Below are 27,861 nucleotides of genomic sequence, written 5' to 3'. Positions count from 1 at the left end.
AACAGCCAAACTGTTTTTTTATAGGAGAGCAATGTAACGGAGAGAAGGCACATCTTTTAAGTATTAGAAATGCAGCAAAATCTGAACTAATATGCTCTTTGTTCACAACACAAACATGTGAACAAAGATGAGCGGAGAATAACTGCCAAGAAAGAATATATAATTTAAAATATTTGTTTCAGCCTCATTTACATATGGTCACAATTCCCCAATGGAAAAATTATCTTAATTATTGCCTTGCCTGAGAATATTCTCTAATTTTTGCCAATTTTGTACATCAGGGTCCCATTTAGAGCTTGAAGGAGAAGTATTTGAGTCAATAAAGCCAGGACTATCTGCTTTTGCTGACCAGCCAAAGAAGGTGAGATGTGCAAACTATAAATGATGTTCTGCAGTGATAGGATCAGACATTTCAGGACAGTAGTAAGTACTTCCTCAAGTGATAACCAACCACAGAGAGCCCAACCAATCATATACTATATGTAGTGACCCCTAGTGGAATATTCCAATGTTACAGTAAACCTTTACCATGTTCACAATTTAAACCTTCATTCTGCAGTCTGTACAGTGTTCATGGATGTCCAAACTGCCTAGCCAAGATTGTCAGGCTCAAAGATGCACTATAAATAAGTGGCTTAGAAGCAAGAAATACATAATCTGTGCTTATTTTCTTCTAAATACTTCTTCTTCTTCTAAGAAGTTATACCTAACGGATTACCTTGACCAGTTGCCCATTCTAGTTTTTAAGAGAATCAGGTATTTTTGTTGTAAGGTAAGTGAACATTTGTTCAAAGGAAAATAACTAGTCCTATTCTGAGTACATGGTAAGGTGTAGGTATGCCCAAATGATCCCCCTCCCCCTGGTTTGGGGCAGAATTAGAGCAAAGAACATTTTTGGATATTGGTTATGGATTAAAGACGTACTGTTCTGAACAAAAGTAAAAATCTAGACTAATTGGTGTACAAAAGAGTGAAGGAATACAGGCTCATATGAGTAAATGTCTCAAGTTGCCTTAGGCAGCAACGACCCTGGTGTTACCAGGGGTGGCAAAAAGCTGCTCCTGGTAACTTCTAAAGCCGAAATTCCAAATTTTTAAATTGGAATTTTGGTTCTTCTAATGCAGAGAGTGCAGAGGAGGGCCAAGTCAGATGGGTGCCCTAGGCCATCCGACTGGCCACCTCGCTTGCCCCTGCCCAACCTTCCCCCCGCCCCCCCAAACCCCCCCCCCCCCCGCATGCGTGAACGAACAAACGCACAAATCTGGTGGGAAACCTGACAAATTTATCTCCACTTTTATTTTGTCTCAATATCACCACTTTTGTAAATTCCTCTCTTTGCCTTTCTAGTATGTATTCCTCTACAAGAAAGCCACCTTGGGCGACTTGCCACTTACAATGGCTGCATACTATTGGCTTCTATTTATTAAGTCAGGCTTCAAAGCAAGTTTTAATTAAATGTAGGACTTTTTCTTGTGTGATTTCCTCCTTTTTAAGCCACTAACTTTTAAGTTATGATTCTGTTATTCTTATAAGCCCAGCCTCTCCATACTTTTACAGTAGATCTTTATTTTGTTAACTGTACCCCTGCTCTGTAACCACCCCAGATTTGCATCTGCATAGCTGATAATATATTAAGTTTACCAAAAACCAACACTTACCACTTTCAGAATTAAAGAATCATATACCATGTTACTTCAGGGTGCAGCCACAGTGCGTTTGTTACTGGACTTGGCACAAAAGGAGGTTCCCTCCACTCAGTGGTCACACACTCCCGTTGTTCTAAAAGCAACTGCCGGCCTTCGACTGCTTCCTGAAACTCAGTCAGATGCTCTATTGTCAGAGGTGAGATGGCATGGTAGAAAAAGAATAGCTGTACTGCTGGGGTCCTGAATTTGATTACAAGCAGGGCACTATCTGCATGAAATGTGTATGGTTTGTTTCAGTTCAAAGCTCATGTGTCAGTGTTATATAAGTAAATTATAGAGATTGGCATTGGTTACAGCATAGAGAAACTGGCTATAAAAATAAATGATAAGTATTATCTGAATATATTTATTCAGTGTATTTAGCTTTAAATGTATCCCATACTCAAGGGACTGATTTTTTTTCATTGTAACAAAGGTTCTTACATTCCTTTGCCTTTTCCAAATAAGTTTTATGTGATCAAGGGCCACCCCAACCTGCAAACAGTAGCGTTTCGTAGAGATGGTTTTCTATGAATTGTATCTTGTTTCATCTTCAATTGCACAGAGAAACGTGTTATTTTCTAGCTTGGCACATACAATGTATACATTATACAGCAAGTTATTTGTAAATCTGTCCACAGGTAAGAGAAGTATTTCGTGAATCACCATTCCTGGTTCCAGAGAACAGTGTCAGCATCATAAATGGAGCAGATGAAGGTGGGACATTTAATTTTCTTATGGCATTTTTTTTCCATGGTGACCTCTTGGTCAGTAAAATTAAGTCAAATTAGGTAATTCTGTGAATTCATTCTTAGTGTATTATTCTCCTATCATTGCATTGTGACATCCTATAATTATGTTTATCTGCCTTGATTTTGTTTTAATTAAAAATTATGGACAGGAATATATTTTTCCAAACCAGGCTGCAACATTTCTCTAGATGTGCTGGGCCTAAATATATTTTCTATTTGTTGTTTACTCCTTGCAGGAATTTTTGCTTGGATTACAGTGAACTTTTTAACAGGTACATTTGTCTAGTATGCTTATGGGATTAAAATCACCCTTCTCCCCCTTTGAATGAGGTCCTAGATTCGAAAATAGTTTCCTGCACTTTCTGAGGGAAGGTATTTATTAACTAATTTAAAGTCTTAATTTAGCAGTGATGTTTTTTTCCCATTAGTTTCAAATTAACATTTTATTGTACAATCTGTTATCTCTTTCTTTGGCATCTGACCAACATTTTTGTAAATCATTTTCTGTTCGATGCTCCTTATGTTAGGGACCAAAACAACACATGACACTACTACTTTTTTTTTTAACTCTATAACCAGCTACAGAGTTAAGAACTTTTCTTTCTTATGGTTCCAATGTAATTGCACTTGCTGCACTTTGTCACAAATATTTGTGCTTGACTCTGAAGGTACAAAGATTTGTGACAGGTAGTAAATAGGGTACATTTGGGTAGAAGTTGAACCTGCCATTTGGAGGGTACACGGGTGTCCCAGTGTACTCCTCTTATTTCAAACTTTCCTATAGGTGCACAATTAAGCACCTATGGCTGCCAGGGTCATATGGTGCATGTGTTTAGTACAGTGTGTGGTGTGTAAGCCCCACTGCAATTTTGCTCATGAAGTTATCAGTTGAGAGCAACAGAGACAAATTCACAACACACTACCTGGTAGGGCAGCATTTTAATAGCCAAAAGTTTGGCCACATTAATGCACTTAGCTCTTTTCCCTTAGTAAATGAGCCCTAGTCATCTTTAATTTGGTTAGATTGATATAGTGATCATTTTGGGTCATTTTAGTGACGTTTATGCTAATATCTTTCATGCTTAATGCTCTAACCAATATTTTTTTCCTCAGTAAAATCCATGAGACATTTTTGCACTGCACCTACTAGGCTGCATTTACAGGGCTCCCTGTAGGCAAATGTCAAGACACCAAGTTACCAGGATGTGCCCCAACCTGCAGCTATATTTACTAATCTGACTACAACATTTGAATGGAGCACAGCCCTACAGGGGTTTTCTATTTACTATGTTCAGCAAGGTCAAAGTAATTAGGGTAATTAACAATTGCACATTCAAAGGATAATATGTTGTTCAGGTCGGTTGCACAGTCATCGAACTGTTGGAATTTTGGATTTGGGGGGCGGATCCACTCAGATCACCTTCCTGCCTTTAACCAAGGTAAGGTTTTAAAGTGTATTTTGTAGCCAATAAAAATGATGTCTTTTAAGCTCCTTAGATTTTTAGGTCTCCAACAACATCAGTGAAATTGTTAACACTAGGAAGCAAGTTAACAAGAGTTTCCTTTTAAGGGTTGCTTCAGAAGTTTTGAAATATTTTGAGTCCTTTAATTTTTAACAAGGTTATAGATACATGAAAAACTATTCATTAGTTGTGATCTAGTTTCAGCATTATTTAAGACATAACAAAAGTTTAAATATCCCCTCCCAGGGATGCAATTTGGTTTATGCTTCCCAAAAGAACCACCCCTCTGTTCTTGCTACCACACACTCCCAAACTAGCATGTTGTGCTGGGTGTGCCAGATGCTTTGCGCCATCTCTATGTCTCCCATGGCAGTCAGTATAGTTATAGTATTTGCTATTCCAGGAAATTAACCCTCAAGTATTCTAGAATCTGTACTGCAGCAGTTGAGGGTTCTGTTATATGTAAAAAGTAGGGATGCACAGAATCCAGCATTTGTTTCGGGATTCGGCCAAGATTCTGCTTTTTTTTAGCAGGATTTGGCCAAACCCACGCTCCTGGTCTACCAAATTCGAATCCGAACTCAGGAAACTTCACAGAAGGTGAAAACTTTTGCCACACGCTACGTGTGCGGTTCTCTTTAACCCTTCCTTGTCCTAATTTGCATCTTTTAATTTGTATATGCAATTAGGATTCCTTTCAGTATTCAGAGAAATCATTCACAAAGGATTTAGAGTTCAGCTGAATCCCAAACTAGTGGATTCGGAGCATCCCTAGTATAAAGGTCACAGCTAGGCTGGAATCCTACTTTCCTCTTTTTTTCACTTTTTAGGATGACAAGCCTTATGTTAAATCAGTCCCATTTCTTGACCTTCTTCATCCTCTCATTCTCAGAATACACTGGATCAGACACCACACGACTTCCTTGCCTCTGTTGAGCTGTTTAACAGCACATACCGGCTTTATACTCACAGGTAGATGATAGATATTCACCGTACACTGACAAGGCATCACAAGTTGGAACCTTGCACACACATCTGAATATTACAGATGCTGATTATATTATGCTGTAGTAGCATCAGCAGTGCTTAATTTAAAGGGACTCTGTCATGATTTTTATGGTATATAGTTTTTATTACTATATTACACTGTCCACATTGCAAATAATTCACTCTATCATTTAAAATTTTATTTTTGAAATATGTTTTTTTAGTTGTAATATTGGTGTGTAGGCAGCCATCTCAGTGCATTGTGCCTGAGCTATTCTGATATCTACCACTAGGTGGGCATGGGAGCTTTTTTAGCAATACAGGTGTCAGGTAGCTGCTATCTTGCGACCTTCTCATTGTTTTGCTGATCAGATCCTGGGGGGGGGGAGGGAGGGGGGTCATAGCATTCTAAATTGCAGCGCAGCAGTAAAGTGTCACTGAAGTTTATCAGAGCACAGGAAGAATAATGAATTATATGACTAGCCCCATGTGATATTTCAAAATTAAATATAAAAAAATCTGTTTTCTCTTTTGAAAAAAGGATTTCAATGCAGGATTCTGCTGGAGAAGCTCTATTAACTGATGTATTTTGACATGACAGAATCTCTTTAAATTATTCTATATCGATTACCCAGGTAAACATTGTCATTGCTTGTATGTTGAGATGTTAAACCAATTGATCCATGGCTCTCCGTATACTTTATTTTATGGTTCATTGGTCAGCAGGAAATTAGGAGCGTGTTACAATGCCCTCTATATGGGGAATATAATTGCAAAATATCCACATTTACAGTATGAGTATTGTATACTTAAATAGAGGCTTTGGTTTCAGATAAGGGGTTTAAAATTGTGTTTTATTTGTTTTCTGCAGCTATTTGGGACTTGGACTGAAATTGGCTCGACTTGCAGTGCTTGGAGTGTCTGAAGATAATGGCAAATATTCAGATATATTAAATCAATAAAATAATTATGGGGAACTTTAATCTAATATACAGTGGAGGAAATAATTATTTGACCCCTCACTGATTTTGTAAGTTTGTCCAATGACAAGAAATGAAAAGTCTCAGAACAGTATCATTTCAATGGTAGGTTTATTTTAACAGTGGCAGATAGCACATCAAAAGGAAAATCGAAAAAATAACTTTAAATAAAAGATAGCAACTGACTTGCATTTCATTGAGTGAAATAAGTTTTTGAACTCCTACCAACCATTAAGAGTTCTGGCTCCCACAGAGTGGTTAGACACTTCTACTCAATTAGTCAACCTCATTAAGGACACCTGTCTTAACTAGTCACCTGTATAAAAGACACCTGTCCACAGAATCAATCAATCAAGCAGACTCCAAACTCTCCAACATGGGAAAGACCAAAGAGCTGTCCAAGGATGTCAGAGACAAAATTGTAGACCTGCACAAGGCTGGAATGGGCTACAAAACCATTAGCAAGAAGCTGGGAGAGAAGGTGACAACTGTTGGTGCGATTGTTTGAAAATGGAAGGAGCACAAAATGACCATCAATCGACCTCGCTCTGGGGCTCCACGCAAGATCTCACCTCGTGGGGTGTCAATGATTCTGAGAAAGGTGAAAAAGCATCCTAGAACTACACGGGAGGAGTTAGTTAATGACCTCAAATTAGCAGGGACCACAGTCACCAAGAAAACCATTGGAAACACATTACACCGCAATGGATTAAAATCCTGCAGGGCTCGCAAGGTCCCCCTGCTCAAGAAGGCACATGTGCAGGCCCGTCTGAAGTTTGCCAATGAACACCTGAATGATTCTGTGAGTGACTGGGAGAAGGTGCTGTGGTCTGATGAGACCAAAATAGAGCTCTTTGGCATTAACTCAACTCGCTGTGTTTGGAGGAAGAAAAATGCTGCCTATGACCCCCAAAACACCGTCCCCACCGTCAAGCATGGGGGTGGAAACATTTTGCTTTGGGGGTGTTTTTCTGCTAAGGGCACAGGACAACTTATTCGCATTAACGGGAAAATGGACGGAGCCATGTATCGTGAAATCCTGAACGACAACCTCTTTCCCTCTGCCAGGAAACTGAAAATGGGTCGTGGATGGGTGTTCCAGCACGACAATGACCCAAAACATACAGCAAAGGCAACAAAGGAGTGGCTCAAGAAGAAGCACATTAAGGTCATGGAGTGGCCTAGTCAGTCTCCGGACCTTAATCCAATAGAAAACCTATGGAGGGAGCTCAAGCTCAGAGTTGCACAGAGACAGCCTCGAAACCTTAGGGATTTAGAGATGATCTGCAAAGAGGAGTGGACCAACATTCCTCCTAAAATGTGCGCAAACTTGGTCATCAATTACAAGAAACGTTTGACCTCTGTGCTTGCAAACAAGGGTTTTTCCACTAAGTATTAAGTCTTTTTTTGTTAGAGGGTTCAAAAACTTATTTCACTCAATGAAATGCAAATCAGTTGCTATCTTTTATTTAAAGTTATTTTTTCGATTTTCCTTTTGATGTGCTATCTGCCACTGTTAAAATAAACCTACCATTGAAATGATACTGTTCTGAGACTTTTCATTTCTTTGTCATTGGACAAACTTACAAAATCAGTGAGGGGTCAAATAATTATTTCCTCCACTGTAGATGCACATTGACTACATAACCCCCTTTGTGCTGCATATATACCTACACACTAATGAACAGACAGACCACAGAGAGAGATCATGAAGTAACATACGCATGCATATAAACATATACCACATGAACAGATGGTAAAACATACACACACAGATATACAGGTGTACTAAATACCCCAGAGTGTGTGAAGCCACAAACAAATATACATATACAGTATATACTGTATATATATTTCAAAGAGCTCATGATTATATATATATATATATATACAGTGGAGGAAATAATTATTTGACCCCTCACTGATTTTGTAAGTTTGTCCAATGACAAAGAAATGAAAAGTCTCAGAAGAGTATAATTTCAATGGTAGGTTTATTTTAACAGTGGCAGATAGCACATCAAAAGGAAAATCGAAAAAATAACTTTAAATAAAAGATAGCAACTGATTTGCATTTCATTGAGTGAAATAAGTTTTTGAACCCCTACCAACCATTAAGAGTTCTGGCTCCCACAGAGTGGTTAGACACTTCTACTCAATTAGTCAACCTCATTAAGGACACCTGTCTTAACTAGTCACCTGTATAAAAGACACCGAATCCACAGAATCAATCAATCAAGCAGACTCCAAACTCTCCAACATGGGAAAGACCAAAGAGCTGTCCAAGGATGTCAGAGACAAAATTGTAGACCTGCACAAGGCTGGAATGGGCTACAAAACCATTAGCAAGAAGCTGGGAGAGAAGGTGACAACTGTTGGTGCAATTGTTCGAAAATGGAAGGAGCACAAAATGACCATCAATCGACCTCGCTCTGGGGCTCCACGCAAGATCTCACCTCGTGGGGTGTCAATGATTCTGAGAAAGGTGAAAAAGCATCCTAGAACTACACGGGAGGAGTTAGTTAATGACCTCAAATTAGCAGGGACCACAGTCACCAAGAAAACCATTGGAAACACATTACACCGCAATAGATTAAAATCCTGCAGGGCTCGCAAGGTTCCCCTGCTCAAGAAGGCACATGTGCAGGCCCGTCTGAAGTTTGCCAATGAACACCTGAATGATTCTGTGAGTGACTGGGAGAAGGTGCTGTGGTCTGATGAGACCAAAATAGAGCTCTTTGGCATTAACTCAACTCGCTGTGTTTGGAGGAAGAAAAATGCTGCCTATGACCCCCAAAACACCGTCCCCACCGTCAAGCATGGGGGTGGAAACATTTTGCTTTGGGGGTGTTTTTCTGCTAAGGGCACAGGACAACTTATTCGCATTAACGGGAAAATGGACGGAGCCATGTATCGTGAAATCCTGAACGACAACCTCCTTCCCTCTGCCAGGAAACTGAAAATGGGTCGTGGATGGGTGTTCCAGCACGACAATGACCCAAAACATACAGCAAAGGCAACAAAGGAGTGGCTCAAGAAGAAGCACATTAAGGTCATGGAGTGGCCTAGTCAGTCTCCGGACCTTAATCCAATAGAAAACCTATGGAGGGAGCTCAAGCTCAGAGTTGCACAGACACAGAAACCTTAGGGATTTAGAGATGATCTGCAAAGAGGAGTGGACCAACATTCCTCCTAAAATGTGCGCAAACTTGCTCATCAATTACAAGAAACGTTTGACCTCTGTGCTTGCAAACAAGGGGTTTTCCACTAAGTATTAAGTCTTTTTTTGTTAGAGGGTTCAAAAACTTATTTCACTCAATGAAATGCAAATCAGTTGCTATCTTTTATTTAAAGTTATTTTTTCGATTTTCCTTTTGATGTGCTATCTGCCACTGTTAAAATAAACCTACCATTGAAATGATACTGTTCTGAGACTTTTCATTTCTTTGTCATTGGACAAACTTACAAAATCAGTGAGGGGTCAAATAATTATTTCCTCCACTGTATATATATATATATATATATATATATATATATATATATATATATATATATATATATATATATATATATATATATATATACATACACATATATATATACACACATTATATATATATATATATACACAAAAGGAGCACATCCTACAGACAAACAAATGCCCTAGGTGCAGGCTAGGATTGTAATAAAAGAACAGAATGCCACACACACAAGGACTTCAAAAAAAGGGCAAAAAAAGTTTATTGATCCGATGTTTCAAGCACTAAATATGCTCTTCTTCAGGGTCAAAAAAAAAAAAAAAAAATATATATATATATATGATGAATGTGTGATGAATGTACACATCCAATTTTACATTCTACTTCTTCAGACCAACAGAAGCAGTTCTTTCACAGTAACTGTTTCCTTCATGGAGTAAAAGGAGAATGGAGTTTTGCTGGTGTTACTTTAAAATATGAAAAGAAATCTGATGGTAAGTAAAGACCACAGAGGTGCCAAAATGATGTGTAACCCTTCTCTCTCTCTCTGCTTTATATTATGTCCTTTCTCTCACTGCTGTGTTTCCTGTCACATTTCTCTTGCTTTAACTACCATTTCTCTCCCCGCTTCCACAAACTCCAAATGTGTTCATCTGCTTTTGTTCCTTGTAGGGCAAAGCGGGTTTGATGCATGCTACTCTGAGATTCTGCCAATCATACAGGATAAACTTCATCAGGTCCCTGAAATGCAACATAGCCCATTTTATGCCTTTTCCTATTATTATGACCGTGCTGCAGATGCAAATTTAATTGGTGAGTGAAATTCTATTTGTGCAGTTACATAGGGTTAAAAAGAGTCCAACCCTTCTAAGTAAACCCAGCACACACAAACATATACTGACCTATCTATACACTCACATACATAAACTACAGTGGCTTGCAAAAGTATTCGGCCCCCTTGAACTTTTCCACATTTTGTCACATTACAGCCACAAACATGAATCAATTTTATTGGAATTCCACGTGAAAGACCAATACAAAGTGGTGTACACGTGAGAAGTGGAACAAAAATCATACATGATTCCAAACATTTTTTACAAATAAATAACTGCAAAGTGGAGTGTGCGTAATTATTCAGCCCCCTGAGTCAATACTTTGTAGAACCACCTTTTTGCTGCAATTACAGCTGCCAGGCTTTTAGGGAATGTCTCTACCAGCTTTGCACATCTAGAGACTGAAATCCTTGCCCATTCTTCTTTGCAAAACAGCTCCAGCTCAGTCAGATTAGATGGACAGCGTTTGTGAACAGCAGTTTTCAGATCTTGCCACAGATTCTCGATTGGATTTAGATCTGGACTTTGACTGGGCCATTCTAACACATGGATATGTTTTGTTTTAAACCATTCCATTGTTGCCCTGGCTTTATGTTTAGGGTCGTTGTCCTGCTGGAAGGTGAACCTCCGCCCAGTCTCAAGTCTTTTGCAGACTCCAAGAGGTTTTCTTCCAAGATTGCCCTGTATTTGGCTCCATCCATCTTCCCATCAACTCTGACCAGCTTCCCTGTCCCTGCTGAAGAGAAGCACCCCCAGAGCATGATGCTGCCACCACCATATTTGACAGTGGGGATGGTGTGTTCAGAGTGATGTGCAGTGTTAGTCTTCCGCCACACATAGCGTTTTGCATTTTGGCCAAAAAGTTCCATTTTGGTCTCATCTGACCAGAGCACCTTCTTCCACATGTTTGCTGTGTCCCCCACATGGCTTGTGGCAAACTGCAAACGGGACTTCTTATGGTTTTCTGTTAACAATGGCTTTCTTCTTGCCACTCTTCCATAAAGGCCAACTTTGTGCAGTGCACAACTAATAGTTGTCCTATGGACAGATTCCCCCACCTGAGCTGTAGATCTCTGCAGCTCGTCCAGAGTCACCATGGGCCTCTTGGCTGCATTTCTGATCAGCGCTCTCCTTGTTCGGCCTGTGAGTTTAGGTGGACGGCCTTGTCTTGGTAGGTTTACAGTTGTGCCATACTCCTTCCATTTCTGAATGATCGTTTGAACAGTGCTCAGTGGGATGTTCAAGGCTTTGGAAATCTTTTTGTAGCCTAAGCCTGCTTTAAATTTCTCAATAACTTTATCCCTGACCTGTCTGGTGTGTTCTTTGGACTTCATGGTGTTGTTGCTCCCAATATTCTCTTAGACAACCTCTGAGGCCGTCACAGAGCAGCTGTATTTGTACTGACATTAGATTACACACAGGTGCAGTCTATTTAGTCATTAGCACTCATCAGGAAATGTCTATGGGCAACTGACTGCACTCAGACCAAAGGGGGCTGAATAATTACGCACACCCCACTTTGCAGTTATTTATTTGTAAAAAATGTTTGGAATCATGTATGATTTTCGTTCCACTTCTCACGTGTACACCACTTTGTATTGGTCTTTCACGTGGAATTCCAATAAAATTGATTCATGTTTGTGGCTGTAATGTGACAAAATGTGGAAAAGTTCAAGGGGGCCGAATACTTTTGCAAGCCACTGTATATATACCAACATCAATAATAACTGTAGATTTTAGCACCACAATAGCCTTGGATACTATGCTTGTTCAAGAACTCATCCAGGCCCCTCTTAAAGGCATCAACCGAATCTGCCATCACAGCCTCACTTCCCTCACTGTGAAAAACCACCTACACTGCTGCAAATCAAAGCTCTGTTCCTCCAAACTAAAGGGGTAGCCTCTGGTGCACTGATCATTTTTATGGGGAAAAAAAGAACATCCCCTATCTGCCTATAATCCCCTCTAATGTACTTGTACAGAGTAATCATGTCCCCTCGCAAGCACTTTCTTTCCAGAGAAAACAACCCCAACCTCGACAGTCTAACCTCATAGTTTAAATCCTCCATCCCTGTTACTAGTTTAGGTGAACGTCTCTGCACTCTCTCCAGCTCATTAATATCCTTCTTAAGGACTGGATAACAAAACTGCACTGCATACTCAAAGTGAGGCCTTAAAGGTGTATCTGACCCTTATTATTAAATTATCTGTATGCTTCTTTACAGATCACATGCATGGCGGTGTCCTTCAAGTTTATGATTTTGCTAAAAGTGCTAAAGAAGGTACATATTCCTACATAACGGTTACAGCTTACCTACATACAGTACTCATTCACACTACAGACTTTGATGCAACTTCTTAAAATTATGATGTCTTTATTTGCATTTGACTGGCTGGGACAGATAAGATTTATAGTTGTTTCTTCAGATTATGATTTGCATTAAAGAGGTTGTTCACTTTTGAGTTTAACTTTTAGTATGATGTAGAGAATAATATTTCACTTTTTGTTCACTGGCTCTTCAGTTTGGAGTTCCACCAGCTATCTGGTTGCTAGGGTCCAAATTACCTTAGCAACCAGGGAGTGGTTTGAATGAGAGGCTGGTATATGAATAGGAGAGGGCCTGAGTAGAAAAAGAAGTTATAAAAAGTAACAATAACAATAAAACTGTAGCCTCACAGAGCAATAGTTTTTTGGCTGTTGGAGTCAGTAACCCCCTTTTGAAAGCTGCAAAGAGAAGGCGGCAAATAGTTCTAAACTATAAAAAAAAAATAAGTTGCTTAGAATTCTGTTCCGTTCTGTAACATACTAAAAGTTTATTTAAAGGTGAACCACCCCTTGGGTGTGTAGTGTGAATGAAGCATTAGGCAGACGGCACTCAGGGTGTATTGTTTGAAACATGCCCATGCAAAAAGCACTTGAAGCTGCAACATTTGCCTTTCATTAATGTGAATGGGAAATGCAACAACACTGATACTGGTGCTTTCCTACTTAAACAGTACAAGTACTTGTGCTGACATGCATTTCCCATTCATGTAAAGGCTTTGGGCACCCATTGTATTTTGATCATATTTGCTGTTATTTCCTGATTAATATTTAAATTAGACGTGCCAGGGAGTGCCTAGGTTTGACCAGCAATTAATTTGCCATGATTTCCTAACACAACCAGGTGGAGGGGGGGCTGCTATAAGGAGATATATAGTGTGTGCATGGAATCCCCAGACATTACAATCCCGCAAAATATTTTGTTTTGCATTGCTCGCTAGTCTCTGACAAAAACTCTTCTTGCAGTTTGTGAGCGCACAGAACAGTCCCCCACCCACAGCCACTTCTTGTGTATGGATCTTACATTCATTACTGCATTACTTAAAGAAGGCTTTGGATTTGAGGATAACACTTCGCTGCAGGTAAATCCCTCTAATGGCCAAAGTCTTCTCATAGGTTAAAGGGGTGGTTCACCTTTAAGTTAACTTTTAGTATGTTATAGAATGGCCACTTCTAAGCAACTTTTGAACTGGTCGTCATTAATTATTCTTTTTCTTCTCTTTGCACTTTCAAATGGTGGTCCCTGACCCCGGTGCCACAAATCTATTGCTACAGTTTTATTGGTACTTTATTTAGCATATTTTTCTATTCAGGTCGTTTCCTATAAATATATGTCTCTCTTAAAAAAAACTCCTTGGTTGCTAAGGTAATTTGGGCCAAAGCAACTGAAAAGCTGCTAAATCTCCAAACTGGAGAGCTGCTGAACAAAAATTGAAATAATTAAAAAACTACAAATAATAAAAACTGAAGACCAATAGCAAATTGTCTCTATCTGATCTATCTCTACCTGATACAAAAAGTTAACTCAAAAGGTGAACAACCCCTTTAAGGGCTCTGGCACACGGGGGAGATTAGTCGCCCACGATAAAACTCCCTGTTCGCGGGCGACTAATCTCCCCGAGTTGCCTACCCCTGCCATCCCACCGGCGAACATGTAAGTCGCCGGCGGGATGGCAGACGCGGTGGGGCGATTTCCGGAAATCGCCGAAAAAGACTCGTGAGTCGCGGGCGACTAATCTCCCCCGTGTGCCAGAGCCCTAACAGAGTGTGCAATGCTTTTCTTTTGTCCATACCTTCTGCTTTATAAAACATCTGTATAAATAAGTAACAGTGTATATTTCTACCAACAGTTAACCAAGAAGATGTATGATGTGGAAATGAGCTGGACCTTAGGAGCTATATTTCATGTCCTACAATCCTTGCACCAACAAAAGTAGTTCTGTATCAGTCCTCTAAACATTTTTAAACCCTATTTATAAGTCGCAAAAGTGTCTGACTTTAGTATTAAACCCAATTTCAGCTCGTTTCTTGGGTGCAGCACATACATATTTCAGTTCAGTACATTTTCATGGTAGGGCGTGCATTTTGTATGTGGTTGTTATATGTTTTTACTTAAAACATACCGTATTTAAATGTTGCCTTTAGGCTTGTGCCTAAACCCATGCCTGAAAGTACATTACCCTAAGCATGTAAGTTAATAAGCATACTCCGTATGTACAGTATTTACTTTATTATACAAATATAAGATAATAAATTATATTCTATCCCTACTTACAAGCCACAGAATAAAAAAAAGTCAAAGTTAATTTCAGGGTTAACTACCCTTTTAACATTATGAATATGCTAAGGAAAAAAATAGAGGATCATTCCCACGGCACTGTGGAATGGGCCTTTAATGTGACTTTTTGTACAACCGAAGTCTGAGAAGCTACAGGCAACGATTAACAAGCAAAATAAAAACAAAAAAAGATATTTCAGAGGCATCTGCAGAAAATAAATCAATATTTATCTTTAATCAAAAATAGTAAACCTTGAATTATTTTAATCAGAAACTGAATCCAAATTGATCTTCTTATTTGCTTGCAAAGGCCATAATCTGCTCCTAAACAGAGGAAATTTGGGGGTTAATGTATGCATAATAACCCTTAACTAAACAAAAAGATTAATGTATCACTGCAAAAACTGCTTCTTACTTTTACTGGAGTCAGTGCATTTGTAGCTTGCAGGCCAAGCGTCCTGAGAAGTACAATTGGTGGCTGTTTTGTGTTGTATAATCTCTTTAGCAGATCAACTGCAGCCATTAAAGGAAGATTGTGCCTCTGTCGCTCAGTCTCATATTCTAGAAGGTGCTTTGTAGATCCTAAAGGGATAAGTTTGTGCGGCAATATTAAGGGGCTATGATTCATGCAACTAACATGATCTAGGTGGCATGACCCTAACATGTAATCTGAAAATTGCACTACAGGGTTTTCCAGCACACTATCATTTATATAGTATACACGTCATGCATACACTGCTGTATCATTTATAAATAACACTTCTCCTACCCTTGAGGTTGTTTTACAGACAATATTATGGCCTGTGTACCATCAAAACCTCAGATCTTGTAGATCTGTAGATTGTATATATTTACCCAGGTCACTTCCATTGAATGCAGCTTGACTCAGATGATGGGCCAAACAGGCAACATCTCCAAAGCCCATATTTACTCCTTGACCTGCCAAAGGGTGCACTCTGTGTGCGGCGTCACTGCAGACATAGACAGATGTCACATTATTCATTAAATAAAAGTAAATTGTTAACAGAAAAAATATGTATTGCCTGCTTCTGATACCCAATTAATGCCACTCGATGCCGGATATATTCAGTGGCATGTTTCAGTCCCAGAGGAAAGGAAGCCCTACTGTTCTGCTCAACACGTGACACACTAGGAGGAAGCTGACGAGGAGAGGAGCCAGTTGGCATGAAGAAAGACAAAGCTGAATGAAGTAGAGAACCAGCTGAAGTTATGAACTCTGAATGATTTTCGTTGCTCCACTAAAAAACAACAACAACAAAAAAAAGACATTTATAAGAAAGTTCTGGCAGATTTGTTTTTGCATAACCATAACAAATATACAAAAAGAAGAAAAAAATAGTAATGGAGGTGAACAGAGAGAAGGGATGAAGGAATGGTGGTAATTTACATACTATAGGGTTGTTACTGGTGGCCAAACATGGGTCGATAAAAAATGTCAACTTGGCTCCTCTAGACAAAGACTGCAGCTTATTGGCCTGTGTTTGGGGCTCATGCGAAAAACTAAGCAGAAAGATATTGTGCAAGGACAGTATCAACACACTGATGCAGTCCTCAGCTGTCAGTTTTCAATAGGCCTGTTGTATGATCCAATAACTTGCCCCCAAGCCAGTTTACAGATTGGCCAGATTAAAGCAAAATTGCTCTTCTTCAAGGAACATTTTCCAATGAAATTATATTTGAGTATCTACATGCAAAAAAGTTTTGTTGGTTGATATATAAAATGCTTTTTTTGATAAAGTTAAAATTTTTATTGCAAAGGAGTTCAGTTGTATCTAAAGACTGACAATGCCTTTTCTGTAAACATTCAGGACAAACAACACAGTGATAAATAAAGTGATAAATTATTGTAGCTGCCAGCTCATACACCACACCAATCACTCCTCCTCTGCCATGCCACTCAATCAGTCATTTTAAAAGCCTTATACTCAGAAGTGAGAGTATACTCACAAATGCTGAATTCACTGTATCTACAAAGCTTTCCTCATCCATGCTGACAAGCTCTGATGCATGTTCAGGAGATGTAGACCACACTAAAGAACTACATGTGTCAGAAAGCTGCAAAATCAGAAAAGTAGGGGAATGGTTAGGGGAAACAGCACAGAGAATTCAAGATAACATAGGAACATATACTATACTAGGCTTGCCAAGTAAACCAGGGAAGCACAGTCATTACCAGCATGGCATCTAACTGTAGCACTGCCATGGAACACGTGCCCTTACTGCATTGTAATAGAAACACATATTATATAAATGTGCCTGTAGAACAAAATCTACCCTTTTAAGCACTCATGCAATAATGCTGTCAAAACAGCCTCACTTGTATGTATCTACCCCTTAGTGCATGTTTGGGAATGGAATGATAAGTGGTCTGAGAGGTCTGGTTTCACTATTATCTAAAGGCATTTTAGCAATGTGATTTTAGAGGCGAGTTTTCTCCACAACATATATAATTTGCTGAATATTATAAATTCAAAATATACAAGTTAATTAACCCTAAAAATGCACAAGGAAAAGTAATCAGTGCAAAAAAGTGTCTCCTCAATTAGGCAGGAGTAAATAAAAAAACAAAAAACTAGTTTTATTTATTAAAAGAAGCCCTAACTCTTGCATATTACTCTCTGTTATAGCAGCACATTAACCAATATTTAAACAGAGCACTAATACATTAAATGACACTCAGTTATGCAGAAGATAAAAATGAATAGCTAAGGTAACCAGGTGGACTTACAGGCAGTAATGCGATGGGCCCAGTGGGAAGGAACCTCTGCCAGGCAACATTGTTATCTGTTGCCTATGTTGAAGACAGAAAAAGAGATATAAAGGCGCATTCAGCACATTTAACAGCCTTTTTGCTTATTAAGATTCAGACTCACATTCTTTCCTCTCAATCTGTGGAATCATTTGTGCCTGTGTAAACATTTTAGTATATACTTATTTGTGGCAGTTGAGGAAGTGTTTATGTACGCTTTTTTACATAAGCATTATTAACAAACCTCATGTCAAAAAGTTGGTAGTTTTCACTTCAATATAGGTAACTTTGTTGTGCATCTATACACACACAATAGCATACACTTAGGGGCAGATTTACTAAGACACAATCGCTTGGAGCGTTCATTCGACCGCACAAAGCGTATTTTTGCCTAATTTTTCGTCGCTTGCGCGACTTTTTTCGTACACTTGTGTGAAAAAAAAAAAATCAGAAAGTTTTTGCCACTATTTACAATCGTTCGGTACGAAAATGTTGTGACTTTCGGATCGCCAATACGATATTATCGTGACTAATACGATTTTTTCGTAAGCATTTTCGTGATATTTGCGATCTTCAGAAATTTTCGTATCTAATCTGAATTTATCCCATTCGGGATTCAAACTCGTGATTTCATGAATCTGCCCCTTAAGAGTGTTCTGCACATTGTGAAAATTATAATTAAAGAATTTATTTTATTTTGCATGTTAGATTTGATATTACAAATCAACAAACCCTCTAATAACTCTGCAATATACACACAGTATTACAGTCTAGGTTTGGATTCACTGACAAGAACTGAACCATTATTTTATATACAATACATTTGTATTATTTATACTTTTGCTCTTATCTGACCTTTATATACATTTATCTGACTGTGACTGTCATCATCTGCAGAGATATAAAGTTTCATGAAATATGATAGTTCAGAAAGCCAATTTTTTGTGCAATCCAATTTTTTTTCAAGAGTATATTACGTTCTCATGTATATTTGTTCATTATTTTGAAAAGGTTGTTAAGGTGTGTTCCTTTCTAAATTACCTCTAGTCCTTGGATTTAATTATGAAGTTTCTACAGATTTCTTCTACCAGGTTTTATTTGCAAGGTTTTTAAATGCAGTAACATTTTAGGCAGGCATTTTAGTTTTACCTCAGACAAATGAAGTGTAGCAACTACAGCAGCATGATTATAATTCCACTGGACACTCTGCATTCCAGCTGCACTGCGCACCATGGAGTTGTGGCCATCTGCACCAATCTGAAAATACTTAATATTTTAGGAAGGGGGTAAAACACAGGTATGCAGCATACCAGAAAACACCTTACCAAGAGTTTTGTGTGAAGCCTTTGTCCATCTGCTAGCTCTATCTCTACCCAAGGTGTGGCTTTGCCATTATTATATGGTGGAGGCCATGAGTAGCTCAAAGCTCTGCTTCTGTACATAACCTCAACATGATCTGAAATCAGAAGATGTTACTCAACTGTTAGCTGTTACTTTATTTTATGTCAGTTAAACCCCCAGACTAATCAAATATACTCAAAGTGCTCTTCTGAATCCTATTGCGATAATGCATCATTACTTTAAGTTAATGTTCTAATTTACTTTATAAGGTAAATCTGGTTTTTATATGCTTACAAAATATCAGGTACCTGTTCCCATACAAAGTAAGTATTACTTTAATGTTCTAATTTACTGTATAAAGTAAATCTGGTGTCCATTTTTTTTTGTTTGTTTAATATGCTTGCAAAATATCAGTTTCCCTTTTCCAATACCAAGTACTAGGTTCTCTGTTCTGTTGTCTTACCAGACATTAATTCCAGCTGCTTTGTAAGTGCTTCAATAATTATATCATTTTCCACAATATATCCCATATCTTCCAATGCATCCTTATCAAATGTGATCAGCGCATCTGAGCAGGCATCCCAAACCTGTAAAAGAAAGGCAATGAATTGAATACAGAGTACATAAATAGCTTGTTCAGGATAAAAAACAATCTGCAGTACTACAATGGCTTTCCCTTATTATTAATCACTTTTCAAAATACCTATGGTAAAGATGTCTCTACATGTTTTCTAAAGAATAAAAATGAATTTTTGTTCAATATCAGGTAGACTTAAGGTCCCCAAGTTATGATTCACTCGCTTGGCGAGATCACCAAGTGAGCGGATCTTCACCCGATATCCCCCACCTATGGGTGGGCGATATCGGGGAATGTGTAGGCTAAATTGATCGTTTGGCCCTGAGGACAGGCCCCTCATTTCTGCCCCTACACGGGCCAATAAGCTACCGAATCGGTCCAAGGGACCAATATCAGCAGCTACTATCGGCCCGTGTATGGGGACCTTAAGGCAGCTTTCTAAGACAGAAGAATGAGCAGTGCTCAATTATCCCTTCCTAGCGGATTAGAATATAGGGTGATAAACCAAATACAAAATTAATTGAGCCTACCTGCATTCTCTTATATGGTTTTAGCCTCATGGCCAAGATATGATCCCAAGCACCAAAGCCTACAGGACACAAATAAATAAATACATAAATGGTTTGCCTTTTGTTCATTTCTGAATATATGAATAGAAACAAATACGTAATCTTAGACTCACTGGCAAGTAGGGTAGCTGAGCCTGGGGTAATGGAGCTCACTCTGTTGCTGAAGTTCTCAGGTAGATGATCAAATGGTTTTCTATTCCCAGCTTCTAGCAAAAGTACCTTCTTGTGCTGCAAGTGAGGATCCGAGCCTAAATTGACCAAAGATGAATAAGCTTCCCACAAATAAATCACTTTTGGAACCAGGTCCTAGACCACATCCAAAACACAACATCTCTACCTAAAATAATCAACCCCAAGGTTTGCCTGCTTGGCATTGTGGATGACACTATTCCCACAATAGCACCACGCATCCTCTATAGAACACTGCTGTTTTATGCCAGGAAAACCATCCTCTCTCAATGGATGGCACACTCTCCCCCAACAATTGCTCACTGGCTCAATTTACTAAAAACCCTCCTGCCGTTGATACAACTCACCTACATAGCAAGAGGATGCCCTCAAAAGTATGACAAGGTATGGGGAACATGGGCTGAAACCATGGAATGATGTCGCAGGGTTACCCTTGGGAACCTGAACCCCCACCGGCAATCCCAACCCTTCCCTCCTGTAATAGGAAATTGAACACTATTCTGAGTAGGACATCATTGATTATTTAACCTAATGTAACACTTGTATCCTGGCATGAAAAGAACGAGTCTGTAGAACCAATGTCAGTGTTTTATGATGTTTTATGTTGTTCTATGTTATAAATGCATAAATAAACACTTTTGAAAAAAAAGATGAATAAGCTTTATCTTACTATTAGCAGTGGCAAAGTGCTTTCTATGTCACTTTCTACACAATCTGTGACCCCGTTGTATAATCCTCCTTATCACACAACCTGAACTCTATTTATGCATGCCTTTACACATACTAGGATTCCATTATTACTTAGTCACTCCTATATAGTGTGCTTTCCTTTCTACACTATAATTCAGGAAATAAGAACATAAACTCACACTTGCAAAATAATTATTAATAGCCATGAATGTGACAGGGCGATTCCATTGTTTGTAGGGAGGACCCTCCTTCAGTAACAAGTGCAATATAGTAATAACAAGTGTACAAACCACTTCCAAAATCTATCCTTTATTTGCTATACAGTTACCAGTATCATAAAACCCTTTCTTTCCTATAACACTATTTATTGCTCTCAAATCCATGTTTTTTCACTATTACTAAAATAATAGCGTAATTCTATAAATCCTCACCCAATGCACAGGCCATTGCAGTTCCAACCATACCACCACCAGATATAACCACATCATATACAGCAGGACCTGTGGAGCTCAAAGCTCGGCCTTGAGACTGAGACAGCATCCGCAGGAGTCTGGATAAGGACGAACCACCTAAGCACCGCATTGTGACGTGCTACTTTTAGTCTGTGGGTGCAAAAAATGAACAGTTATTTTGGTCTGTCAAGCATGAAAACAAGACTGATAGGGGCAAAACAGCATATAAATTTACGAAGTGTGTCCTGTCATTTAAGAACAGTAAAGGGGGTGTACAGTGACTAAAAGGAGGACTCATTGTCATGTTTCTCAATGAAGCTATGAAAAACTAGCGGCGTGAACCACTGCTAGCAGACTATTTAATTTTGATAAACTAATTTTGCTTTTAAAAGCCCAGATTTAGAACAGCCATTTTAACAGCATGCTTTCTAAGACATTAGGGAATTAAGTTCACAGTAAGTGGCCGAACATTAGCACCTTGTGAAATTTGGCCAATGAGATGTCAGCGGCAGGTTTGGCAAGTTTTACAGCACTCATACAGCTAAGATACTCTACAAATGTGACCTGCACAAAAAAAATTAAGAAATCTCCAACTCAGAAAGGACACAGGTACCTTAGAAGTTACCGTTTTTTAGCTGTCCTAAAAGAGGTTTCATTGTTTTCTCTTGTTCAGTTTTCCTTTTATTCCACCCTCCATGAAAACAAATGAAACTTGTTTCTAGCAATCTACAAGTAGCAGCAACCAGGGACTGTGTGACATCACTAAATAAAAATATTATGGTAACTTTTTACCAAGGGTAAACTATTTAAAAATAATAACACTGCACTAAGAATACTTATTCCACCAGACTATAACTGTTCAAACCTGAAACCCAAATAAACAGCATAAGGCACAGTGCTTAACAAAATGCAAAGCAACTAAGTAACCAGTAGCAGAAGGCACACATCATTGAGGAAGACAGGCAGAGGCTCAGGAAAAGGCAAACCTAGTTTCAAACTGGCCTCTGGGGTACCAGGATTCTTCTTGCTAACCTGACCTTACTTGGCCCTTTGCGGGGCACAGAAATGCACATTTCCAGAGTCTGCTTGTGTTTTGTTTATTCTCAGAAGTCAGGAAGATAAACTGTGATGGGGTTAGGGAAATTATAGAGGCCATATTTATTTCCAAGGACAATCCAGGGAGTCTGTTAATGAAACAGGGGCGACAGAAAATTTCTTATGATTCATTCATACAGTGTGAACAGTAGAGCAAGAGCCAACACACTTAAACAAAACAACCCTGTAATGTTGACTGTAAACAGCACAGGAATAGAAAGCTTCAGGGTGCACAGAAAGCTCTAACCTCTGTAGTCTGCCTGTATCCACCTGATTATTCTGTGCTCTCAAACAGCTTGTACTAGAGAAATACAACAACACACAGGAGAGCACAACTGCCCACACAGAATTAGCCTTTTGGTATAACATTGTTCCATAGGCTTCAGGTAAGAGGTATGTAGGGGGGCAATTAGTTTAAGAAAACAATACCTCCTTGGCTATATTAAAGGAACAGTAACACCAAAAAATGAAAGTGTATAAAAGTAACTAAAATATAATGTGCTGCTGCCCTGCACTGGTAAAAGTTGTGTGTTTACTTCAGAAAGACTACTATAATTAATATAAATAAGCTGCTATGTAGCCATGGAGGCAGCCATTCAAAGGAGAAAAGGCACAGGCACATAGCAGATAACAGATAAAACACTATTGTATTCTACAGAACTTATCTGTTATCTGCTATGTAACCTGTGCCTTTTCTCCTTTTTTCCAGCTTGAATGGCTGCCCCCGTGGCTACACAGCAGCTTATTATATAAATTATAGTAGTGTTACTGTAGCAAACACACCAGTTTTACCAGTGCAGGGAAACAGTGCATTATATTTTTATTACTTTAAAGCTCTTTCATTTTTTGGTGTTACTGTTCCTTTAAACAGCTACATTTGAACAATGATTCTCTCAAACAAAGTTATACCAGTAGTTTTTCAGCAAGAAGAAACGGCTTTAAGGATCTGGTTGGCGGGCTCTTGGAGGCGCCTCAGTCCCACAATGTCACAACAAACCTACAATCACCATGCCAGATACCAATGACCTCGAACACAGGACAGAGACAGCTCTCTCCTCTAAGAACAGTAATGCTTCCGGCCAAGCGCACATGGTGTTACGGGTAATATATGAGTGACGCCTGAATAGTACGAGCAAGAGAAACTCTATTACACCGCAGAGGAATGGAACTGGATATCTGAACTACCATTACCAAACTCGTTCTTCTGTCAGACTGTCTGTCGCATATCTTATGACATCACCCTTTAACACTATAACTAATCACCAATCCGAATAAGCTACAGAAAGAATACTTGCAAATTGCATGGTAATAATATGCATATCCGACCCTATCACGTACCGCCTACATGTAACACCACACTATTGGCAACTGCCCGGCTCGAAAATGGCTCCACAGTGCTTCCGTTTGGCAGTGTCGGAAATAACGTTTCATTCACCATAGCAACGACTTGCCAATGGAAACCCGAGGAGTCGCTATTGGGAGGTGGAAAAACAGCATCGGGAACCCTCAACATCTAGGTAAGGATTGTGTAATTAAAGACCATGGAAGATGGTATAACGTGGCTGGGTAGGGTGATCCCACAAAAATACGATTGCTAATGAATGGGGGTACCACAGTGGGTAGTCACAGAGGACTGTAATGAATGTGGGTGGGAGTGTGCATGAATGGATAAAACTACTGTTAGTGAGGTGTAGAAGCTGCACAACGCATACCTCCAAACTGGCCTGCTTTTCGCCGGACAGTCCGGATTTTTTCACCCTGTCCAGCTGTGCTCGGCTTTCTTCGGGTTTTCTCGGCTTCTTCCGTCGCCGCTTCTTCCGGCTCGCTTCTCTTAAAGGAACAGTAACACCAAAAAATGAAAGTGTATAAAAATAATTAATATATTATGTACTATTGCCCTGCACTGGTAAAAGTTGCGTGTTTGCTTTATAAACACTACTACAGTTTATATAAATACCCTGCTGTGTAGCCATGGGGGCAGCCATTTAAATTGAAAAAAGGAGAAAAGGCACAGGTTACTAAGCAGATAACAGATAAGTAGCATAGATTCCCATTGTATTCTACACAGTTATCTGTTATCTTCTTATGTAACCTGTGCCTTTTCTCCTTTTTTTAATTTAAATGGCTGCCCCCATGGCTACACAACAGCAATTTCTATTAACTACAGTAGTCTTTCTGAAGCAAACAGACAACTTTTACCAGTGCAGGGCAACAGTACATTATATTTTAATTATTTTAAAACATTTTTATTTTTTAGTGTTACTGTTCCTTTAAGGAACGATCCGATACTATCGTTAAGTTATCGTATAGTTGATGGTGTGCGAACGATCGTCGGCCCACTAATCGACCCGACATTATCGTCCCCAAAATCGATCGGCCAGGTTTAAAAATTTTAGTCGTTTAACGATAAAATCTGCCAGTTGGTGTGAGTGTCAGACATTTGTCTTCAAACGATTGTTCTCTGCGCATGTCATGATTGCCAGCAGTGGAAGTCAACGAACATAAATAAATAAATACTGCTTCCACCACGACATTGGATCATACGTAGATGTACGATCATACGTATTTTACGATAATGATACGATGAAATCTTTTGCAAATTATCGTTGCCCGTGGATGGCATATCGTATGGAAACCCGATCGCCATACGATCATTTGTCAATATAATCGTTCGTCGCACAACGAGTGAAATCGCCTCGTGTATGGGGACCTTTAGGCTCTTTCGGGCTCCTTCAGCTTCGGGTCATCTTGTTCTCCTACAAGTCTCGCGAGATGAGAGTTGGGATCGGCTGCAGGCTTTTTCAGTTCAGGATGCAGGGTGAGCAGACGTGTGTGGGTTCTGCTGTGAAACGCCGAAACGCCGCTCGTGCTGCTCTATGCCTCCTTACTGTTTTTTTAAAAGCTTGGTGAGTCCCTGATGTGATTTAATAATGCTAAATATTTATTTATAGATATCAAAGGAGGACTAATTATAAACTTGGTAAATACCTTTATAGAATTCAGTAGGAGGAGCACTTTCCCTTTAAAACATCATATGCAGTCCTGCCAACACTAAATCATTATAGAAATAACTTTTTGATCCTTTTTCTCATTCAAATGACTGTATGATATTTTAAGGGGAAGTACACCAGAATTTTATAGAGGTGCACAATAGGGTGTTATAATTTGTAAAAAAAAAAAACCACTATTGTACGCTGTATTAGTTCTTGTTTGATTTCTCTGTAGCCAGATTTGGATTGGTCACACATCAGCCAAGAAAGGAAATACATTTTAGTTTATAAGTTTAATAAAATAAAATAAGGTTGTTGACTTTGAATTTTAGAATTTTAAGTTCTAATTTGTTAACTTTCAGGGAACCAATGCAAGAGATAAGGATCAGGCCAGATCATTGCCTTCCTTGCTCATTCATTGAAGTTAGTAGGGGGAAGGGTGAGGAGGGAGGCAGTTGCAGTTAGAGGTTACACCCCATAGCAATTGTAACTAGGCTGCCTGAAATGAGTTTTTAAGGTACCAGTGCTGATTCCTTGGTGTGCCAAATGCTCTGTATGACCTATACTAGAAATATATGAGAGCCCACCCATAAAATACACTTTCCAGCATTTTCTTCTGAACTGCATAATATGCTGGGTGTTTAATATTAATAATGTATGTATTTATGCCTTAGATTGTTATTCATTTGAAGCAGCGTAGGGGGTCCCTCACGGTGAGGGCAGTGAGGTTGTGGAATGCCTTTCCTAGTGATGTTGTAATGGCAGATTCTGGTCTTTTTTCAAACCTATGTAACTATGTTATAGGACTAAAACTCCCTGCAACCCCCAAAACCTGTAGCTGCTCAGCCATTTACTTAATTGTCATAATTCAGAGCTAAATGGAGTTGCCTTATTGTTTTTCTTTGACTATATGGGTACAGTTTATTGTGTGCCCAAAACATTCCTTCTCTGTATATTTGTATTGACACATATGGGTAGGTGGTGCCATAGTGTTTACCTTAGACAGTACAGTATGAGGGTACAGCTTATTGTGTGCCCAGAACATTCCTTCTCTTATCAGAGAGTCCCAGTGACTTTGTGCATTTTCACAGCATATGGCAGATATTTATCTAGTTAGTATTTTAAAATTCTTAATTTCACTAATAATAACATTCACAAACAGCCATTTTTTTTTTTAGAAACATCAGGATAAAAATGTTATGGGAAATCTGGAAAAACATGTAAAATCAGGGGTAAAACACCAACTGAAATTCATTATAAATCTGAGGGACCACAAAAAAACAAAGTTGTATAATTAATCTGTTTTTATATGTCTTAAAGGGGACCTGTCACCCTAAGAAATAATTACAAATTGTTTTCTATTGTGTTTGTCAAGCAAAATAAACTTCAATTACACTATATACATTTTTTTAAACTTATTTTCTTCAGCACTGGAATTCACCATTGCAGAAAACAGGCAGACGCCATTTTGTGGACACTGTTATTAAGGCAAGCTGTGCATTCTGCCAAAATCTGGTTTCTGTGCCAGTATGGAGGGACCTGATACCCATATCCATGCACTGGTTACACAATTAGATGGTGAGGAGGGAGGGGGAATAAGAGGAGAGCAGTAACATCTAAGAAGTTCTGAACTGAAAGTGAAAGTAACTGTCTGCCCCACCCCTATGCCTAAGGCATAGAGGCGGGTCAGGCAATATATGATTGACAGCTGGGACTTTTAAATGCTTATATAATGGGTTTGGATGTGTTAATAAAAAAATGACTTTGGGTTACATGTTTAATTTGAAAGGGGCTTTTATTATACAGCTTTTTATGTCTGGGTGACAGGTCCACTTTAAAACAGTGACTTATTTGGAGAATTTTTGGTCATCTTGAAAATTTGACCCAATCTGGTGAGTTTGTTGTTGCAGCAGTGTGTATTTTAAAGGAACAGTAACACCAAAAAATCAAAGTGTATAAAAGGAACTACAGTATAATGTACTGTTGCCCTGCACTGCTGCAACTGGTGTATTTGCTTTAGAAACATTACTATAGTTTAGTAAATGAAGCTGCTGTGTAGCCATGGGGGCAGCCATTTAAAAGAGAAAAGGCACAGGTAACATAGCAGATAACAGATAAGTTATGTACAATACAATGGTGTTTTATCTGTTATCTGCTATGTAACCTGTGCCTTTTCTCCTTTTTCCAGCTTGAATGGCTGCCCCCATGGCTACACAGCAACTTTTTATATAAACTATAGAAGTGTTTCTAAAGCAAATGTGCAAATTTTACCAGTGCAGGGCAACAGTGCATTGTATTATGATTACTTAAAAACATTTTTATTTTTTGGTGTTACTGTTCCTTTAAGATGTTAAATAAAGTTTTCCAAAATTCATAAATTTGTGTGTTGTTGTTTTGTCGCTGTGGTTAAA

The 27,861-nt window shown here is 38.9% G+C and overlaps 3 protein-coding genes across 12 annotated transcripts in view; 2 read left to right on the top strand and 1 right to left on the bottom strand.

Annotated features, from left to right (window-relative positions):
* entpd5 (ectonucleoside triphosphate diphosphohydrolase 5) overlaps positions 1 to 14,967 on the top strand; it is a 16,523-nt gene extending 1,556 nt beyond the window's left edge. For 2 of the 5 annotated variants that reach the window (XM_031890497.1, XM_031890498.1), the window contains exons 3-14: positions 282 to 361; positions 1,699 to 1,842; positions 2,327 to 2,402; positions 2,674 to 2,709; positions 3,794 to 3,876; positions 4,793 to 4,872; positions 5,759 to 5,820; positions 9,736 to 9,837; positions 10,016 to 10,156; positions 12,402 to 12,458; positions 13,466 to 13,581; positions 14,350 to 14,967. In XM_031890497.1, the coding sequence (XP_031746357.1) occupies positions 282 to 361; positions 1,699 to 1,842; positions 2,327 to 2,402; positions 2,674 to 2,709; positions 3,794 to 3,876; positions 4,793 to 4,872; positions 5,759 to 5,820; positions 9,736 to 9,837; positions 10,016 to 10,156; positions 12,402 to 12,458; positions 13,466 to 13,581; positions 14,350 to 14,436 (1,064 nt within the window). In that variant the 3' untranslated portion in view covers positions 14,437 to 14,967. 5 annotated transcript variants of the gene reach the window in all.
* coq6 (coenzyme Q6 monooxygenase) lies at positions 14,713 to 23,886 on the bottom strand. Of its 5 annotated transcripts, none has more exons than XM_031890361.1 (13): positions 23,799 to 23,886; positions 21,345 to 21,515; positions 20,148 to 20,282; positions 19,996 to 20,054; positions 19,352 to 19,475; positions 18,873 to 19,003; positions 18,697 to 18,804; positions 17,527 to 17,589; positions 16,746 to 16,853; positions 15,834 to 16,036; positions 15,633 to 15,748; positions 15,193 to 15,359; positions 14,715 to 15,101 (listed from the first exon to the last, which is right to left on the bottom strand). In XM_031890361.1, exons 2-13 carry the CDS (start codon positions 21,493 to 21,495, stop codon positions 15,072 to 15,074), a joined length of 1,395 nt encoding a protein of 464 aa, XP_031746221.1. In that variant the 5' UTR covers positions 21,496 to 21,515; positions 23,799 to 23,886; the 3' UTR covers positions 14,715 to 15,071.
* Positions 23,786 to 27,861, top strand: part of fam161b (FAM161B, centrosomal protein) — a 17,293-nt gene continuing 13,217 nt past the window's right edge. The window contains exon 1 of one of the 2 annotated variants that reach the window (XM_002938594.5): positions 23,786 to 23,977. In XM_002938594.5, the coding sequence (XP_002938640.2) occupies positions 23,914 to 23,977 (64 nt within the window). In that variant the 5' untranslated portion in view covers positions 23,786 to 23,913. Of the gene's footprint in view, positions 23,978 to 25,227; positions 25,367 to 27,861 lie in introns of those variants that run through there. The other variant, XM_031891330.1, reaches the window with a different exon arrangement.

Source organism: Xenopus tropicalis, chromosome 8 (genome assembly GCF_000004195.4).
Source record: "Xenopus tropicalis strain Nigerian chromosome 8, UCB_Xtro_10.0, whole genome shotgun sequence".
Taxonomy (NCBI): Eukaryota; Metazoa; Chordata; class Amphibia; order Anura; family Pipidae; genus Xenopus; species Xenopus tropicalis.
Note: the sequence above shows the minus strand (reverse complement) of the source record. Positions and strands in the feature narration are given on the sequence as shown.

Coding starts and splice junctions, on each gene's coding strand:
- coq6 (XM_031890361.1), bottom strand. CDS start 21,495: ATGCGGTGCTTAGGTGGTTCGTCCTTATCCAGACTCCTGCGGATGCTG. Junction 18,805..18,872: donor GGCTTCACACAAAACTCTTG/GTAAGGTGTTTT, acceptor AAGTATTTTCAG/ATTGGTGCAGATGGCCACAA. Junction 16,037..16,745: donor ATACAGTGAATTCAGCATTT/GTGAGTATACTC, acceptor GTTGTTTTTTAG/TGGAGCAACGAAAATCATTC.